Source organism: Rhipicephalus microplus, chromosome 6 (genome assembly GCF_043290135.1).
Source record: "Rhipicephalus microplus isolate Deutch F79 chromosome 6, USDA_Rmic, whole genome shotgun sequence".
NCBI classification, from domain to species: Eukaryota; Metazoa; Arthropoda; class Arachnida; order Ixodida; family Ixodidae; genus Rhipicephalus; species Rhipicephalus microplus.
The window spans coordinates 164,861,157-164,879,983 of record NC_134705.1 but is presented as its reverse complement, the minus strand read 5'-3'; the positions used below and the strand labels follow the sequence as shown (position 1 = coordinate 164,879,983).

Sequence of the window (18,827 nt, the reverse complement as noted above, 5' to 3'; positions counted from 1 at the left end):
CGCTCCCGACGCAGCGCGCGAAAACCTCTCGGAAGTCCCCGCGCGCGGCGCCACAGTAGAAATCCACTACCGGGTGAGGGAGTTAAACGTCACTCCGCTCTCTCAGTGCGGCAGACAGCAAAGGAGGGCAGACATGTCGGGACATGAGAACAGCAGAAAAGGCGGCAAAGCCCGCGCAAAGGCAGCGGGCTAGCCTCAATTCCCACATCCCCATCTCCTAAATTTGCCCTTTACCGGTCTGCAAAAGGCAGCCGGACGTCACCCATGCAGTTAAAATGACACTGCTATGAGCGGCAGCTAACCTCAGTCTAGCCCTGCTACTGCTGCTAAAAAAATTATTACAAAGAACAAAAAAATAAAAAATAAACACATGACACTACAAAAACAATTGCGAAATGGAGCACAGAACAGTAGGACCAGTGTTCGTGGTGCTGAAGGGGGATAGTGTCCACTGCGCGGAAGGGCGGAAGGGCGTGACAGTGTTCGCTTGGGGCGATGCCCGAGTGCGAGGTCAGAGGTACGGGAGGGGGCTCACTGATGGCTTGTTGCTGCTCTTGATAAGCCGCGAATCCGACAAAAGCCGCTTCGGTTGTTCGGAGGCCCCGCATTTCTGGCTTGATGACGGAGCTGGAACGTTGCGGGAAGCCGGGCCTCTCCAGTGATCAGGGAGGCCGAACCCGAACTGGCTGCGAGGCGCCCTGGGGTTGGCCGGCCGCATATAGATGCTTTCAGCTGGCCCCGCGCAGGAGCCATGGTGAGAAAGGCAGCAGGGCTTCTTCGACGACGGCCGAGAGCAGAGCACAGCCAGACGGTCTGACGTCAGTGAGTCAGTGCCCCCCAGCTCCTCCCGTGTCCGCGTCGATGGGAGGAAAGCCATGACGCACTGTTCGCGGGCTCGCTCTGAAGCGTCACGCACTCACACACCACCGACGGCTGCGCGAGCGTAGGCGCAAAGCGTCCTTCGTCTCTCTCCCCCGGCAAGCACCGTAACTCAAGGTCACACACAGCTCCCTTCGTGGTAGACGAAACAAACACGGGGAAAAAAAAGTAAACACAGAGCAAACTGACACTAAACATCTGGCCAAAAGAAAATAAAAAACATAAAATACAAATAACACTTATTATTAGACAAAAGAAACATAAAATATACATGAACACTTAAAAAAAAGAAACACTGGCAGCAGACAGGGCGGGGTCAACGTCTTTACGAGAAAAAGCCGTAAAGAAGCTAACCTATACTGAGGCTAGACAGTAAACTGAGGGCCTTCGGTTGCGGAGAAGTCCACCGTCCGGCGCGATATCACAAAGGTGACCGCTTCCTCAGATTATACCGGTGCGGGGTCCGAATGCGGTTCGCCGCTCCGGGTGTGCCCCGTTGCTTGCGGGGCACACCCGGGGGGCTCTGGCGTGAGCTCGTCAGACCGTGATACAAAGGGTTTCAGGTCTGCGATATGGGCACGGCTGAAGTTTCCCGTATGGGGATCTTTCAGCAAGTACGCGAGTGGAGTGTCAGCTTTCTCCACTCGGTTTGGGCCAAGCCACTTAGGAGCGAGCGAGGGTGAGAACCCCTTACTGGCATCGCTAAGAGCGTGGTTGCGCTTCAAGACAAGATCGCCCACCTCAAAAACTAGGTCGCGATGCTTGCGGTCATATTGGGCCTTCTGCTAAGCCCTGGCCGACGCCAAACTTTGCCTTGCTTTGCAGAAAGCTCGACAAAGCCTGTCCCGAAGTGCCGGCGCGTAAGCAGAACAGTCTGCCGGCGCTTGCTCGTCATCGAGCTGGCATTGAGTGACGCTGGTCACCGGATTTGCCAACTCCCTTCCAAAATTTAAGAAGGCGGGCGAGAAACCAGTTGAGCGACTCTCGGATGTTCGAATAGCGAACGCGAGCTCACTCAAATGGCCCCGCCGCGGTGGTCTAGTGGCTAAGGTACTCGGCTGCTCACCCGCAAGTCGCGGGTTCAAATCCCGGCTGCGGCGGCTGCATTTCCGATGGAGGCGGAAATGTTGTAGGCCCGTGTGCTCAGATTTGGGTGTACGTTAGAGAACCCCAGGTGGTCAAAATTTCCGGAGCCCTCCACTACGGCGTCTCTCATAATCAAATGGTGGTTTTGGGACGTTAAACCCCACAAATCAATCAATCAATCGAGCTCACTCAAATGGTCTGCCCAGTCCCTTTGACTTTCGGCAAAGGCCGCCAACATCGGTTTGAGCGTACGATTGACGCGCTCCGTCAAATTGGACTGGGGATGGTAGGGTGAAGTGGTGCAGTGATCGATTCCGAGGAAAGGGCACGTGACACCAAACACCCGAGCGGTGAAATACGAAGCATTGTCAGTGATGAGCCTTTCCGGGAAGCCGAACCGGCAAAACACTTCCTGCAGCTTCTCAAGCACCGCTCGCGCTGTCACCTTTCAAAGTGGGAGAAGTTCCACCCATTTTGAAAAGTGATCAACGACTACCATCAGGTGAATGAACCCCTGCTTACTTCTGGGAAATGGTCCCATTAGATCGCAGGTGGCCACTTGCCACGGACGCTCACTGACAATCGGTTTCATCAGACCGGGCGGTTTGTCACCCCTTCATTTCACCGTTTGACAGACGCGGCAAGAATGGCAATAGCGAAAAATGTCTCGCTTCATGCCCGGCCAGGTCACGACGCGGCTCAGTTTTGCAAAAACCTTCGAGCCACTCAGGTGACCGGCGATGGGTTCGTCGTGAGAGGATCACAACAGTGCGGCTCTCGGACTTTTGGGCATAACCACCTTAAACGGGTCTATGGACTCGTCGTCAGTGGCTATATACTTCAGCAGGAGCCCGTCATGGTCCAGCAGATATGAATCCGCCAAGGACTCATCGACACACGCTGGTTCGAGCCCCCTATTCGCGCCCGCTGCAGGGCAAGCAGCGTCACGGATCCTGGCCTACACCCCACATCCGCTTATTGCGGACAGACTAATTGGTGAACTGACAGTTCCTTCATCCGTCGGACCGGTGCCCCTGTTCGGGTATCTCCGCGCGGACACCAAGGACTCCTGCTACGGAGTGGTGACTGTGCGCAGCTCTGACTCTGGAGCCGAACTTCGCCAACGCTTCTACTGGCCGGAAGGCGAAATACTGCACATTCGGCGTTTGGGCACCTCCAACAAGGTGCGGCTCACTTTTGCAGGAAAGGTGAAGCCCAGGTGCGTCACCTATGACGCCCTGCTGGTTCCGGTGCAGCCATACAGAAAAACTGTACCAGCCTGCAACCAGTGCGGCTCAGTTGGGCATCGACCCGACGCTTGCCCTGGCCCTAAACCGGACCTCTGTGGTACCTGTGGCAACACAGTGCCACTCATAGATTGTGCTCGCGCACCTCACGAACGCATGCCGATGTGTGCTCTATGCGCCGGACCCCACATCACCGGGGACCGGTGCTGTAAGGAACGTTACAGGGCACCACCACCAACACCATCCACTCTTCTACCGAAGAACCAAACTGGCTCCAAGAAACGCAAACGCCGGCGAACACGGAAGCCAAGCAGGCCGACCACCGGGACTTCACCGCAGGGGGCCCAGCCTCCTGCCACCAAACCTTCTCCTCCACCCCCGCATCCTGGCGCGGGGGCTGCCGGGCCCTCCAAGCGAGGCCCCACCCCGGCCGGACCTCCCGCCGCGAGGTCCACCTCGAGCCAGGGCCCACCTGCCTCCCCTACACCGCACCCGCCGTCACCCGGAATCCAGCCTGCTGCCCAAGGGGATGCCACATGGGCCGCTCGCGTCCGACAAGGACCCGAGGTGAGCGGCTCGGGCGGGGCAGCCTCCCCATCCGGAACCCCCTCGAACCCACCCAAACCTCAAACCTCTTCCACCCCCACACGGAAACAACTCGAAATTAAACAGCTCCGGGCCCAAGTGGCCTCGTTGACCCGTGCAATGGAGGCACTCGCAAACCGCCCGCCTCCATCTAACTCGACACCTTCCGGGCAGGCGCCGGAAGCGATGGATAGTGCCCCCTCGAAACAAAGGGACACCACGGCACTCCTCGCTCCGATTGAGGCACGTCTAAATAGCCTGGAGGGCCAGGTGGCCTCCATAGTAACTACTATCGAGGATCGCTTGGCTGCCGCCCTCCAAACCGTATTCGCCAGAATCCCGGGCATGATAGTGGCCCAGCTGCCCCAACTCGCTTCCAGCACCCGTCGTCCCACCCCAAAACTTAAGCGGGTTAATAAACCTCAGACGCCCCGGCCACTTCCCCAAAGGGCTGAGGCTGACAGGCAGCCTGCCATACTGACTGCAACATCAGCAGCAAGCCCCGGACCGAGCGGTGGAGCACCTCTGGATCTCTCTGCTCTCCTGGAGGCTACCCAAAATTCTAATACCCATGATGGCGGACAACGCCTCTAGATCGCGCCGCGCCCGCGTTAATTCGGACCCTTTCACAATCCTCCAATGGAACTGCCGGGGATTTCGGGCTCGCACTAAGCGGGCTGCTCTCCGGCTCCACTTAGAAACCTATCCCCAATTACCCGCGGTAGTGGCCCTACAGAAACCGGGCGAACACGCCGCCCTTACAAACTATACCGTGTATCAAAGGGACGCGCAAACGGCACTTTGCGTGCATCGAGATTACACCACCAGTTTGGTGGATCTCGAATGCAACTCGGCTTACTCGTATGCTATGGTGACTCTCCTCCCTCTTAGGAAGCAGGGCCCATCCATACACATTCTTAACATCTACAGTTCACCCAAACTGCCCAACATAACATACGCCGACATCTTTAGCAAAGCTCACACGGTGGCAGGCAAAGAACCACTAGTCATAGTAGGCGATTTCAATGCCCCCAGCCCTCACTGGGGTTATCGTCGGGAGGAACGACGTGGTCGGAAATTGGCGGAACTCATTTCCACCATGGGCCTAACCATCCTGATGGACCCCACACACCCAACCCGCATTGGAAACTCTGTTACCCGAGACACATGTCCCGATCTCACACTCAACAAAAACATCAAACACGCAGATTGGCTCAATGCCGAGGAAACCCTCGGTAGTGACCACTGCATTGTCATTACCACAATCCGGACACACCCCCTTACTCGTCCCCACCACCAAGCGAAACTTCCAGACTGGACCAAATTTCGCTTGGTATACTCCAATCCGACCCCCATAGCTCACCAAGGATACTACTCTTGGTCCCAACATCTCGTAAACTCACTCCACAAAATCGAGCAGACGGTTCAACTTTCAGAGGCCACGCCGGCGGTGGACAACCACCTCCTGCATTTCTGGGAGGCTCGGCACAGCCTAGTGCGCCGATGGCACCGACAGAAACACAACCGACAGCTCAAAATCCGCATAGCGGCTCTCACCCTAGAGGCCGACGAGTACGCGGCCCAGCTCGCCGACTCAAACTGGGTAGAGTGCTGCAACACTGCCGCCACACAGATGTCAAGCCGCAACACCTGGCGTCTCTTTAGGGCTCTCATCGACCCTAGCCAAACACGCACAGAAACGCAGAAACACCTTCAGCGCGTGCTTCACGCCTACGCGGGTGACGCGGAAAAATTGGCACAGGCTCTCAGAGACAAATATCTCTGTAGCCAACAGGACCCCATCGGACCGGCGTATTCATATGCAGGCACGGAAAACGCCGAGTTGGATCGTTGCTTTCATCTCCACCATCTGTCCCTGTCCAAAATGAAACGAGGCACGGCGCCAGGTCGGGATCGAGTGACGGTTCGGCTCCTAGCCAACCTCCCTGACTCGGCGTACATTCACCTCCTCGACTATTTCAATCAGATCTGGGAGGGGCGCGAACCCCTACCGCTCGATTGGAAAACGACCTTCGTAACTTTCAAGCCTAAATCAGGCAAATCTGTAAACATCGACAATCTCAGACCAATTTTTCTAACCTCAGTCGTAGGGAAACTTATGGAAGCTATGGTCCGGGACAGACTCTCTGAATACTTAGAGGTCCGACACACTTTTGCAGACACTATGTACGGCTTCCGCCCATATCGCTCTGCTCAGGACATCCTCCTGCAACTCCATCGTGACGTTGTCGAACCGGTCAAACATCCCAGTGACGACAAGGTAGTCCTCGCCTTAGATCTCAAGGGAGCTTTCGATAACGTTACCCATGACATCATCCTTACCAACCTATCACAAACAAACTGTGGGCATAATGCTTTTAGGTACGTCCACCAATTCCTCATAGAACGGCAGACATACCTGCGTATTCAAGACAAGGAGCATGGACTGTACCCCCTCGGTACGCGCGGAACACCACAGGGAGCAGTCCTCTCTCCTCTTCTGTTTAATCTTGCCATGGCTCACCTTCCCTCATTGCTAAACGATGTCCCAGGCGTGCAGCACGCTCTGTACGCCCACGACATCATGCTATGGGCAACTCAGGGTTTCCTTGGTAGCATCGAGACATGCCTGCAACATGCCGCGTCGGTAGTTGACAGCTACGCCCGCGGCTGCGGTCTCGAATGCTCACCCACCAAATCGGAATACGTGCATCTTCGCCCCAAACCGAACGACACGACACAAATTGAACTCACCTTGTGTAACAGGGCCATTCCGGAACGCGACAAAATCAAAGTCCTGGGACTCTTCATACACAAACACCGCGAAATTGACACCACTCTGCGCAAACTACGCACTGTAGGGGATCAGGTGGGCCACATGATCCGCCGGGTTTCGAACAGGCGAGGAGGTCTCAAGAGCCGTGCTGCTCTGCGCCTCGCCAACGCTTTCGTGACCAGCCGGATCCTTTCGACACCTTACCTGCGTCTGCGTAATTGCGACGAGAACACACTAGACTGTATACTCCGCAAAATTTACAAACGTGCCCTAGACCTCCCCATCTCAACGTCGAACCAACGTCTCGCAGACCTGGGCATGACAAACACGTACGGGGATCTTAAAGAGGCTCATCTCAATAACCAGTACCTGCGCCTTAGTAGGTCTCAGGATGGGAACAATTTCCTACACCGCCTCCACATTTCCAACACCCACAAGGTGCAAGAGCGTACCGCGATCCCCGAGGATTGGCGTGGTGCACTGATCATTCCGCCTCTGCCCCAAAACATGACAAATGGGACTCACGATGGGTGGCGTACAGCGCGAGCTACAGCCCTACAGCAACGGTATGGCTCACGCCCGGGAGTCTTCTACACGGACGCATCCGGCCCCCACCACGGCGGGTGGTACACGGCCGCTGTGGTTCACCAAAACGTACCTATTCAAGGGCTCACCTTTCGAGCACCGGACATCACACACGCGGAGGAGGTCGCCATAGCCCTCGCCGCAGCGGACCCCGCATCTCGGATAATTATTACCGACTCGCGGAGGGCGTGCCAAAATCTCACACGGGGTTGCATCAATGATCGCGCCGCCGAAATCCTTAAGCGATGCTATTATCTAGATCGCCCAAATCCACGCACCGTCATCTGGACTCCTGCTCATACGGGGCTAGTTGGAAACGAGGCTGCAGATCCCTCGGCCCGTGCACTTATTTACCGGGACCCGCCTCGCCCTCCATCGCCTGATGTTCCAGAACCCAATCCGGCTACCCCTTTCAGAGAAATCACCGCTATGTACAAATCGAACAGGCTCCGCTTCCCACCCCCAGCATCGGGCCTGCCCAAGAAGGACGAGCGCTGGCTCCTCCGTCTCTATACCAATACAGTATTCTGCCCGGCGATACTCAAACATTTCAATCCGGCATTCTCTGGGGAATGCCCGCACTGTGACCATCCGTTCGCGGATAATTTCCATATGGTGTGGGCATGCCCCTCAAATCCGGCGGTCCCGCCACTTCCTTCCCCTTCCCTCCCTACCCGAGAGAGCTGGGAGGCTGCCCTGCTCGGTTGCTCGACCTTAGAGGACCAGCGTGCCCTAGTGGCCCGAGCGCGTGCTGCAGCAGAAGCCACAGGGGTCCCGGACTAGGGACTCCTCCTAGATTTTGTAAGGGGCCGGCCCTTAAAGCCGTCCCTAACTCTCTCCTGTCAACTGAGTGAATAAAGTTTACTACCTACCTACCTACCGTCTCGTCGAGACAGTCGTTATCGGCGCCCGCTGCAGGACAAGCAGCGTCACGGCGCTCCATCTCTCTGAGACCGTCGCATACTTCGCGACAAATCGGGTCACATTGCCGGGCCTTCAGAAGCTCTTCTCTGCTGAAATCGATGCCCATTCTCCCAAAATGGGGGAGTCTGGTATCACGCCCACTCAGGACCGCAGCAACAACCGCTTGAGTCGGCGTTACGGGTTCGCTCTCGGCCTCGTGGCCTTCGAAAAGCTCCACTGCTCGGCCGCTTCGCGGTGCACCGCTTACCTGGTTAGCAGCCAAGGATTGCCCGCATGGGGACTCACCCTTCTCGCCGAATGGCGGCGAAGCTGCTGTTTCGTCCCCGACACTTGCATGTGCTAAGGCACCGCTAGCGGCTGTCGCACCCGGATCAAGGTCCTCGGCCGACAATGGGGCACGATAAAGCGCGTCAGCTACCACGTTGGTGCTCCCCTTTCGATACGGCACCGAAAAGTCATAGTGCTGTATCAGGAGAGCCCAGCGCGCCAGCCTGCCGGCAGGCTCATGGAGCCGCATCAGCCAGCTGAGCGCACTGTGATCCGTTCGCACTACGAATTTCGTCCCATCAAGATAGACGTCAAACTTCCGCAGTGCAAACACGATGGCGAGGCACTCCTTTCCGGTCCCGGAATAATTTTTCAGAGACCAATGAGCGGCTGGCAAAGGCCAACGGCTGCAACATGCCATCGTATTCCTGTAGGAGAACAGCTCCTAAACCCAGATTGCTCGCATCAGTTTGTACAACGAACGGTCTGGTCAGGTCGGGGAGCTTGAGCTGCGCTGTCTCCGCTATGGCGTTAGACAGTCGGCAAAACGCCTCCTGCTGCTCAAGTCCCCATTGCCACTCAGCAGTTTACCCAAGAGTTTGCTCAAGGGCGCCTGCAGTCGGGCACAGGACGGAATGAAGGAACAGTAAAAGTTTACCATTCCTAAAAAGCGGCAAAGGCCACGTACGTCCTTGGGCACAGGTAATTCGAAAATAGCTCGAAGTTTCTCCCGATCCGGCTCTATGAAGCCTTCGCCCAGCGTAAACCCGAGCAACTGAACACGGGTCTCCGCTAACTGGACCTGAGCGGGGTTTAATGTCATCCCGGCGGTCCTCACCCTCTCGAGTACATCGGCAACATGGGCCAAGTGCTCTTCAAAGGTTCGTGAATAAATTACGATGTCGTCGAGGTAGCACATGTAGTATGACCACTTTGCTTCCCTGAGGACGTGGTCCATGAGTCTTTGAAACGTCGCAGGAGCATTGCAAAGACCAAAGGGCATACGAGTAAACTCGAACAACCCTCTGTGGGACGTGAGCGCAGTTTTACACTGGTCACGGTTACCCATCCGGACCTGTAGGTAACCTTTAGAGGCGTCAAGCGTGGTAAAGTACCGTGCATCATCCAGGCTACGATGGAGTTTATCGTGGGGAGCGGATAGGCATCCTTACGAGTCACTTCATTCAGACGGCGATAGTAGACGCACAGGCGATGACTGCCATCTTTCTTAGGCAGCAGCACAATTGGAGACGCCCAGGAGCTAGACGAGTGGCGAATAATGCCAGCCGCAAGCGTGTCATCTAGCAACCCATCGATCATCTTGCCTTTTGGCGAGGCTGACGGGCCTGGGGTTACACTTTAAAGGAAGCGCGTCACCAGTTTTGATCACAGGGCTCACAAAATCGGTGCAGCCAGGTTGATCGGTGAAGAGCTCGTCGTACTGACGTAACAGTATCAACAGACGAGCCTTCTGTGCTTCATCCAACTGAGTCGCGCAGGTGACCAAACGATGTAGTGCCTCTTCGTGTCATGTTGGTCGATCCACGCAGGGGTTTCGAGCCGACGAGCGCGGAACGCCAGGGTACGACCCCGGAGTTGGCGCATGACACGGTTCGTGCGGCGCCTCTTGTTCCCCAAGGGGACTGTGAGAGGGCAATTGCGGTGAGCGCGGGCTTGGCCTCGAACTCTGCGCAGGGCACGTTTCCGACGCTTCTGCCTCAAAGGCGACGGTAAATGCCGGCGGGCTGATGAACGGCTTCAGTTGGCAAAATGGGCCATCACGATAGCCGCCATTCGGAATGTCCACAACGATACCGGTTTTAAGGAGAAAGTCCCGACCGAGAATCACTGGAACATTGAGCCCTGGAAGATGAACAAGACGGCAGCGTCTCATTCCATCTCCCTATCGGACAGTCAACCTTGCAGCGCCTGCCGAATGGGCCACGCCTTTCGCAAGGGTGAATGTCGTTCGGCTGTCCCGCAACTGCACTGAGTGCTTCTGCAACTGAGACAACACCTGTTCGCCAAACAACGAGGCGCTAGCACCCGTGTCCAGCAAAGCAGAAAATTCACGGCCGGCAATGGTGACCGGAATGAACGGCGCGTGCGTATCAGCAAGAAAAGTGCTTGCCCTGCACGCAGACGGAGAAAGCAAAGGTCGGGTCGCTCGTGCATTCTCGAACGACCCGGAAGCCCGTTTCCCTGCCTCGCAGGAGGCCTGGATCCGGCGCATTCCCTTGCTATGTGCCCTCTTTCACGGCAGCGGTAACAGCGCACTCCATCACGGTCTGTATTCCCAGACGGAGCAGCTTCAAGCTGTCGTGATCGGCTCGCTACGTTATCGTAGGATACGCTCCTGCGAGCAGCACCTCCCACATTACGTTAGGTCGGAAAGCACCCCGTGTGGAGGTTTCAGGTGGAGCAGCGCAGGCTGCCCGCCTTTCATGCGTAAAGGGGTCAAGAGCGCGATCGTTGCTAGCCTATAGGTAGCCAATGTAACATTGTTATTATGCCGATTCTCAGCCTAGAATGGTTCGAGGTAAACCACAGACATGAAAAGGGCGTCGAAACTTTACAAACAGAAACCCGCTTACGAATTCGCGCCCAAATCTAGCGTTCACGTCTCTCACGGTTTTACGGCCATGCCATTAGCGTAGGACGTCAATAGCTTCGGTGTCTTCGTGCCTCCACCATTGCGTCTTCTGTTCCTTAGTATTGACTCGTTGTACGTAGTCCGGACGTTCAGTCTTGTCTTGTCTTGTCGCCTAAAAGATCTGAGTCACTGTACAACCATTTGTTTAGCTTACAGTTCTCTTCAATTTTAGTGTACCAGGGGTGAATAGTAGGAAGAAGAACAAAACTTTATTATCAAAAAAGACATCGTTGCCGTAAAACAAGGCAACGCCACCTGGTCGGGCCCCTATTTCAAGGCACCGCTGGGTCTCGCCATCTTTTCAGCCTTCCGGACTAGCAATCACCCAACTTTTATGGCACACAGTGGTTTATGATGACGTTAATGATTATGATGATGATGATGATGACGACGGTGATCATGATGATGATGATATTCTTAGCGCCACTTGAGCGCGCACCTCTTTCTTTAGACAGGCCGCACAAATTACAGATGGCTTACACAACTTCGCTGTTTAAATTGTCAATCGAATCATGACTGACAATTTACCTTTTAGGTGGTTTATCAATTTGAATTGATAAACTACCAAATATATATTCAAATTGATAATTTACCTTTTTTGTGCCCATCAGTGCCTTTTTCAGCTTTGCGGAAAGCGTAGATGCCTTGGTGAACTGATGAGTTTATTATTTCGTTGCTTTACAGATATGTGTAAACAAACACATAATTATGTAGACAGAGAGAACAAAAAAAGAAAGAAAGAAATAGCGAAAGAAAGAATGAAAGAAAGGAAAAGTTGCTCAATTTGGAGGCTTCTGTCATTATCATTATTATAAAAGAAGCTGACGCTCTCCGAAAACGTGTTCAAGTTCCAGCTCTAGTGAGGTCTAAAGATTTTCTCCCCTTCCACAGTCAGACCTCCTTCAACTCTGTGGCGGCGGCTGCGTCTGCCCCATGAAATATTCAATCAGGACGCATAGTAAATTCTGTGTTCAAAGCCAGAAACTTATCCGAGATTGCTTTACAGTCACAATGTTTGCCACGAGTACCTTGTATTCTGTTTTGACCCAATAAAAAAAGCTGATAAGCAATACAAGGACAGCGCTTTCCCTGAAGCGATTAAAGAGTGGATAAAACAGGTGGATGATACACCAATTTCTTTATTTGTTCTTTTTTATTGATTCTAGCATACTGACAACCTTGGAAGGTAGTTTTACAGAGATAAGGCCACGTAAAACAAAGGAAACAAGATTTCAAATCACACAAAACAACACGTATATCTTCCACAGTGACAAACCTGGGAAGCAGAACAACCACACTTTGTCGTTTAGTCTGCATACGTAGTTTCCGTCTACCCGTCCGTCCATCCACCCGTCCACCCACCCACCCATCCACCCGTCCGTCCATGCGTCCGTCCGTCCGTCCGTCCATCCATCCATCCATCCATCCATCCATCCATCCATCCATCTGTCTGTTGCCGCCAAGATCTGAATGCTCTTACAATCATCTACTTAATGTAAACCGAAATCGGTGTAAACAGTAAGAAAATTTGTCTGATATGGCGGTCTCGTCAGGACATGAATAACGTGAAAATTATGCTTCGCACGTCGTCCAACCCTTTCCTCCAGACTCGTGTACCACATACCTGTAATACCATGGGCCGTGGTATTCATTTCCGCCGCAGGCCAATGAGAGTTTAGGTCTATCCAGGAGTGACAAAACAGACATTGGTAATTTAAATGTGACGGCGTTAAAAAAAGTGACAGAAGCAGTGTTGACTCGACGAATACAAAGTATAAAAATGAGGATGTCAGCGGGAATGGAACTCAGTACCTACGTAGCAGTCAGGTCAGCGGCCGTGTTTGGGTAATTTGCGAGGTGGGTTGGCCAAGTCTTTAAACAGTGCTTTAGGCAAAGACCCCACGCCGACGAAACGTGAGTGCAACTTCACATATATTTGCAGGGGTTGCTGTAAGCAAACGGTGAGTGACACCCTTTTGATGGCAGTTCTGGTGGTATATACGCAATGCAGCTGTAATGAATGACTGTCTACGAAGGGTAAGCCTGCTGGAAAAGACCTATTCTAGAAACAAAAAAGTGATGCGCTGACGTATGCACAGTGAGTATTAGAACAATCAATGCAGTAATGTTATGGAAAAAGCGGCGTGCATGAAGAGACATGGCAGCAGTACTTCCAGATGGAAAATGCAGTTTTACGAGGGGCTCAGAAACTACGCTTTTTTGTACGCGTGGCCTACAAAGTGCGAATACTGTGCATTTTCATGAAATTCCTTACTAGATTTCTTTAAAAACACGTCTATACAACTGACAGAGGACTAACAGTCAATGTCCAGGTGTAACTAACACAATACTTTGAAAGAAAATATGAATAAAGGAAATTTTCAAGAGCTCATTTATTGAGACTACCTTAATAAACTAGTGAGTAAAGAAGGCAAAAAAGTCACAAGGCACATTAGTTGTACTTATTCAAACGTACTGCCATAACTGTGATATAGATGTGAAAAAGGCAGCGTACACGACAAGCGAACTTGTCGCCGGCAGGGATGAAACCCTTGATCTTCGAAAGCATGAAATAAAAGGTAAATAAAGCAAAATACCATAAAATACAAAAACGCAATATTGGGCAATAAACTTCCTAATTTCACTGCAACAATGTAGTCTACAGTGCTTGTATGAGCAGAAGTAAGGTCTTTGAGCAGATGGGCTGTCTGACACTTCCATAGGTGGACTTATTCAAGAGAAGTGCACTTTCACAGCCAATGAAGACGGGGGCAATCGCTCGCGCGATTTCATGCCACAGTTTGTGGCATTACTGTCAGTATAGCACACGCGGAGACATTCATCGGTAAATAAACGTTTCTATTCTTACACAATAAGTAATGCCTCTTATTGCGATCCATTCAACGTTCCACTTGCCTCGCACCGTTTCCCCGGTCTTTCTATGGGCTCATATAACATGCAATCGCCAACTAATGCTGCCTTCTGTTCAAGGCGATGGGTGTCTTGAACCTGCAGCAATTCAACACACCTTGGCTGGCCACTCACTTCTGTTCGGCTAAATTACACTACATTGCTGACGGATGTCATAAGTCTTCGTATCGAAGACGTCTTGGTAAAATCAGGATGTTCGAATGCAATGAATTATACATATTTTCTTCGAGTTCGGGATACTACGTAGTGACGGGTTCCTTAAGCCTACCTATTTGAGACGCCCACTCAATATTCTCAATTGTATTCGGGCACATGACGCTACAATACTGCTGCCTATTTCATCGTACGGGTAAGTGAGCTGGGGCTAGCATCACGAACTCGTGACGCGTATAAGGCATCCCGCGTAAGCTTGCGCTTTTCTTTAGTCGATAATTTGTCGACGCCAGAAGGCGCTTTCCTGAAGGTTCGCGCATCACTTGCAGCTGAGTGGTTCTTCTATCGCCCGCAGTTGCATGCCAGGTAGCTCAATAGTTAGGTCCTTTCTCGACAGCTATACCCACCAGGAGCGTCTCAACCACCCGAGTCACAGTGCCAAAAGCATGGCGAATTATCTTCCCCACAGTCCTCTGCCTGCCATCGTTCGCCAGCATCAGAAATCCACAATGGCCAACAATGGCGTACACGTTGTCTTTCCGGTAAGTACTGTCTATTTACGTTTCGATAAAATGTACGCTACGGGATCCTATCTGACAGTAAGGACATGAAAGGAGAAGACAAAGAGAGAGCAAAGTCAGCCTGCATGATGGAAGATTGAAACCGAGAAAAAAAAGCAAGAAAAAAAATGTTTTTGTAAGTCAAGACCAAGTCAAAATATTTATTTGCGTATTCTGGTAAAGGGTTTTGTACAATATGTCGCTGAGATCTTCTCTCGTTCCCTTGGAGGTGATTGGCTGTGGGGGGTGGGGGTGAGTGCTCTCTAACTTTCCACCCATGTCTCTTTTTCTTCTTAAATATTACTATTTGAAACATGTCTACTTTATTTATTTATTTCTAATAAGTTAGCCTGCAATACTTCGGTGAAGTTGGCAGGGCATTGTTTGCTCTTTTTTGTTCATTATTTTATGATTATTTGGCCCACACGAACCTCTCAGTTCAACTGCTCCTCTTGTGCTCCATGTATGTCGCGCTTATGGATTTCAAATGCAGATAATTTTAGAGGCCTGGGCTGTCGTACGCTCTCGCATTTCTTGGTCGCTTTGTGTAACACAGGCAACACCGCATATAACCCTGGTAAGAACAGAAAGGAAATGAGAAATGAAAAAAGTATTTCCTCTGTGTGTTCGTGTTTTTCAGCAGAGCTGGTAGGATCAAACGTCTGCTGTGTGTGGTTATAAAAAAAATGACCATCATCCTGAACAGGCGCGCACCCAATCACCGCCCAAGCAATCAATACGAACGGCTAACGAGAGACGCCGCAATGTGCCACTCGTAATCGATGTTGGCCTATGGCGTGTTCCCTTCCTAAAATTAGTTGAGAGGTGTGGTGAGTAGTAATGTTGGCCCGATAAATGTGGAACACCAGCCATTTGTAGTATGTCAGTCTGATCTTCTAACGAGGTTACATGTCGTTTCACTCGGCCTGATGTGATGGTTGCTTTTCAATGTTGCACTGTATCGTTTCACACACGACCGCCGCTGTTGCCTGAAGAAACAGATGAGCTGCGGTGATGATAATGTACATGGCACAAAGTCCAGTTCCCGGATAGTAAAAAGGCAAACGCAAGAAGCAAGGTTGTGCAATGAGGAAGAAGGAAAGAAAGAAAGAAAGAAAGGAAGGAAGGAAGGAAGGAAGGAAAGGTAGTGTGTCTGCTACAAACGCTAAGCTTCACTTATCACATATTCACCCTCGGACAACAATTCTTGAATTTTTAGGCATCTAATACATCTTTTTTATTTGCTGTAAAATTAAGTCAGAAAGACAGCACACTTTAATTTCAACTCAAGTTTCTCTATTCGAGAGGAACCGTTGGGAGACCTTGTCTCGCTTGCGAGAAAGGTGAGCACCAAGAGGCGCACGTCGACCATGCAAAGTGGCCTGCTGTGAGAAGTGCAGTTCCAGACTACGGGCCACACCCACCTGCATCTCGAGCCTGCTCAAAGTGAAAGTACTGAATGCCTCACCAAAGGGCAGATTTTGCCGTCATCATTATAAGCGTCCTGCGGCATCGACTTCAGTCTGAGTCATACAAAAGTCATCACTTATGACCAGTAAAACAGAAAGTTGGGCAAATGTACGTGTGACCGTTAATTTTTACTAGTGAAGCAGAACGCATGATATGTGGGGTTTAACGTCCCAAAACTGCCATATCATTATGAGAGACGCTGTAGTGGAGGGCTTCGGAGAATTCGACGACTTGGGGTATTTTAGCGTGCACCCAAATATGAGCACACGGGCATACAACATTTCCGCATCCATCGGAAATGCCGGAGCCGCAGCCGGGATTTGATCGCGCGACCGCGGGTCAGCAGCCGAGTATCTTAGCCAGTTACCACCGCGGCGGGGCTGAAGCAGAGCACACAAACCAAGCACAAAAGGAAGGGAAAAAACACTAGATTGCCGAAATGCAATGATTGTCTAGTTGTCACCTGTATTCATTTGTGCCTTCGGTCTATGTGCTGTTTCACACAATATAAGAATGTTATGACGCGAAATATTGCCAAATTTTCACCATAGCGTCAGCACGTGAAATTATTTCTTGGTCGTACGTGGGTCGACCTGAGAAGCAATGCAAAGAAATCTTCCCATCCATCCAGGGTGCATCTGAACAGACGGCCAAGCTTGGCTTGGCTGTCCCCATGTGTGACAAGCCGGGTGACGCTGGGTCTTGCCTGTGACTTCTATGGACCTAAATGAAGTTTTCATCATCATCATCATGCATATGATTGTAGAGGCAGCATAAAACATATTAGATCCAGAAATATTTCGAGTGGGGCTTGCTAGAACCAATATAACAAGTAAAAGGCGTCTGTAGCGAATGCGCCCAGCACATTTTGAGTTAATTCTTCCAATAAAACTTGTTTTATTGTATTTATTTAGTGTACTCTTGCATGTTAGATCCCATGTGTGCTCTAGTATCTGAAAGTTAAGTTAAAAGACGTGACCGACTTATTGATGGGTTAATTCAGAAATCTCTCTGCTCTAAACTATGAAATAACTCTTAGAAGGCAATTTTGTTCCTTTCAGATGGGATATGCAAAACCGATGTGTGAAACTGTGGCGAAAGGATTTGTTAACTTGGCGGCGTACATTTTTGTATATTGTTCTTCTGCTGACAAACCGTAAGACGTCAATTTTATCGTGTTCCTTTCTATCATATTGCCACACTGTATTGTAACAGCACAGCAACGTGTAACTTTATCAGTACACCGGGACAGGCTGATGCGATCACTGGCATTATGATCTCGTCGTCTTTTTCGCGTGCTTGCGCAAACATTTTTTTCCCCACAGTGGCACATACAAGCCTGCCGGCAACGATACAGGCATGATGGAAGCCGATCATATGCTTGGGCATTATAGAGCATCTCAACATACTTACGAAGAAAAAAAGTACAGCTGCGCACTGATCTTGCGAAGACTGCACACAACGAAGCTGGTGATCCTGTTCTTCCTTCTCTGATTTTTACCGTCACACTCCTTTCCCAACCACTTAATGTGTTGTAGTGCACTTTGTAGAGTGGACCAGTGAAGAAACGGGATTTAAGGGACATTATAGTCAAAATCAAGAAGAAATGGTCGCTGGTGGGGCATGTAGCACCATGGCAAGAAAACCTCTGGTCTTTATAGATCGCAGAATAGATTTCCAGAGAAGGCAAGAGGGTGAAGGGGAGACAGAAAGTTTTGTGGGCAGAGGAGATTATATAGGAGTTTTGCGGGTTGGCTGCATCAAGCACATCCGCGAGACGACTGCGGAACATGGGAGAGACTTTTGTCCTGCAGTGGACGTAGTAAGATTAATGATGCTGATGCTGATGTTGATGTTGAATTGACAGTGCTATGCTTTCATCTGTACCCTCTTTATTCCCCTCCTCCTCCTATAACCTATTTCCCAACACCTTGCTCTGCAAGACATCGTATCAATTGATATCGGCCTCTTTATCTCTTTCTATTATAGGTTTATAATAAATGTGTATGTGACTATGCTGTTGGAGATCGACGACAATTATTTCGGACGTTCACTTTTTGCGCGTGCATCCATCTTCCAGTGCCGGAATAGCTGCTTTGGGGCCACGAAACGCAATCGTCAATACTGAAATGAGTAACGCTACGGGGCACTACTACAACAGGGCAACGGATGCAAGCGACTACACTATCGGAAGTGGTGGTGGCACAATAAACGCGGGAGACTACATCGCCGTGGGAGTGTGTTTTTCCAATCGATCGAAGCAGTTGGCAGAGGCAAGCTTTATTTTCTCAAGGCGAAAGCCCTAGAGATGCCACGTGAAGCCCGAAATTTTGTTGGCGTCCTGCGTGGCGCCGTCTCGTGGCGTCGGGTTGAGTGACGAGTGATGCAAGACATCATCGCGAGGTGACGTCACCCTATGATTTTGGAATTGCTTCGCAGATCACTTAAGTTTGTCACGTCGACAAGACGTGATGGTGACGAAAAGTGTCGTCACGTAAACGTGCATGGTGACGTCCTAAACGTGATGACGTCCTCACATCGCATCCCAGCTTGCTTAAAGCATACAGTTTCTTATAAATACATTGGAAGGAACTCTAGCGCTAGTGTCATTGAGAGCTGCCCACGCATGGTACTTCAGCAAGCATCGGAATCATGGGCGGCCAATGGTTTTGCCTAACACAGGCCTGCGTATTTCACGTTCCCTCTGGCTT

General features: G+C 51.3%; 1 protein-coding gene across 1 annotated transcript; it reads left to right on the top strand.

Annotated features, from left to right (window-relative positions):
• Positions 1–14,306: 14,306 nt before the first annotated feature.
• LOC142765632 (uncharacterized) lies at positions 14,307–18,469 on the top strand. The gene is made up of 3 exons (XM_075866946.1): positions 14,307–14,628; positions 17,178–17,272; positions 18,197–18,469. Exons 1-3 carry the CDS (start codon positions 14,446–14,448, stop codon positions 18,420–18,422), a joined length of 504 nt encoding a protein of 167 aa, XP_075723061.1. The 5' UTR covers positions 14,307–14,445; the 3' UTR covers positions 18,423–18,469.
• Positions 18,470–18,827: the final 358 nt, after the last annotated feature.

Coding starts and splice junctions, on each gene's coding strand:
- LOC142765632 (XM_075866946.1), top strand. CDS start 14,446: ATGCCAGGTAGCTCAATAGTTAGGTCCTTTCTCGACAGCTATACCCAC. Junction 14,629..17,177: donor GCGTACACGTTGTCTTTCCG/GTAAGTACTGTC, acceptor TGTTCCTTTCAG/ATGGGATATGCAAAACCGAT. Junction 17,273..18,196: donor TGTTCTTCTGCTGACAAACC/GTAAGACGTCAA, acceptor TCCATCTTCCAG/TGCCGGAATAGCTGCTTTGG.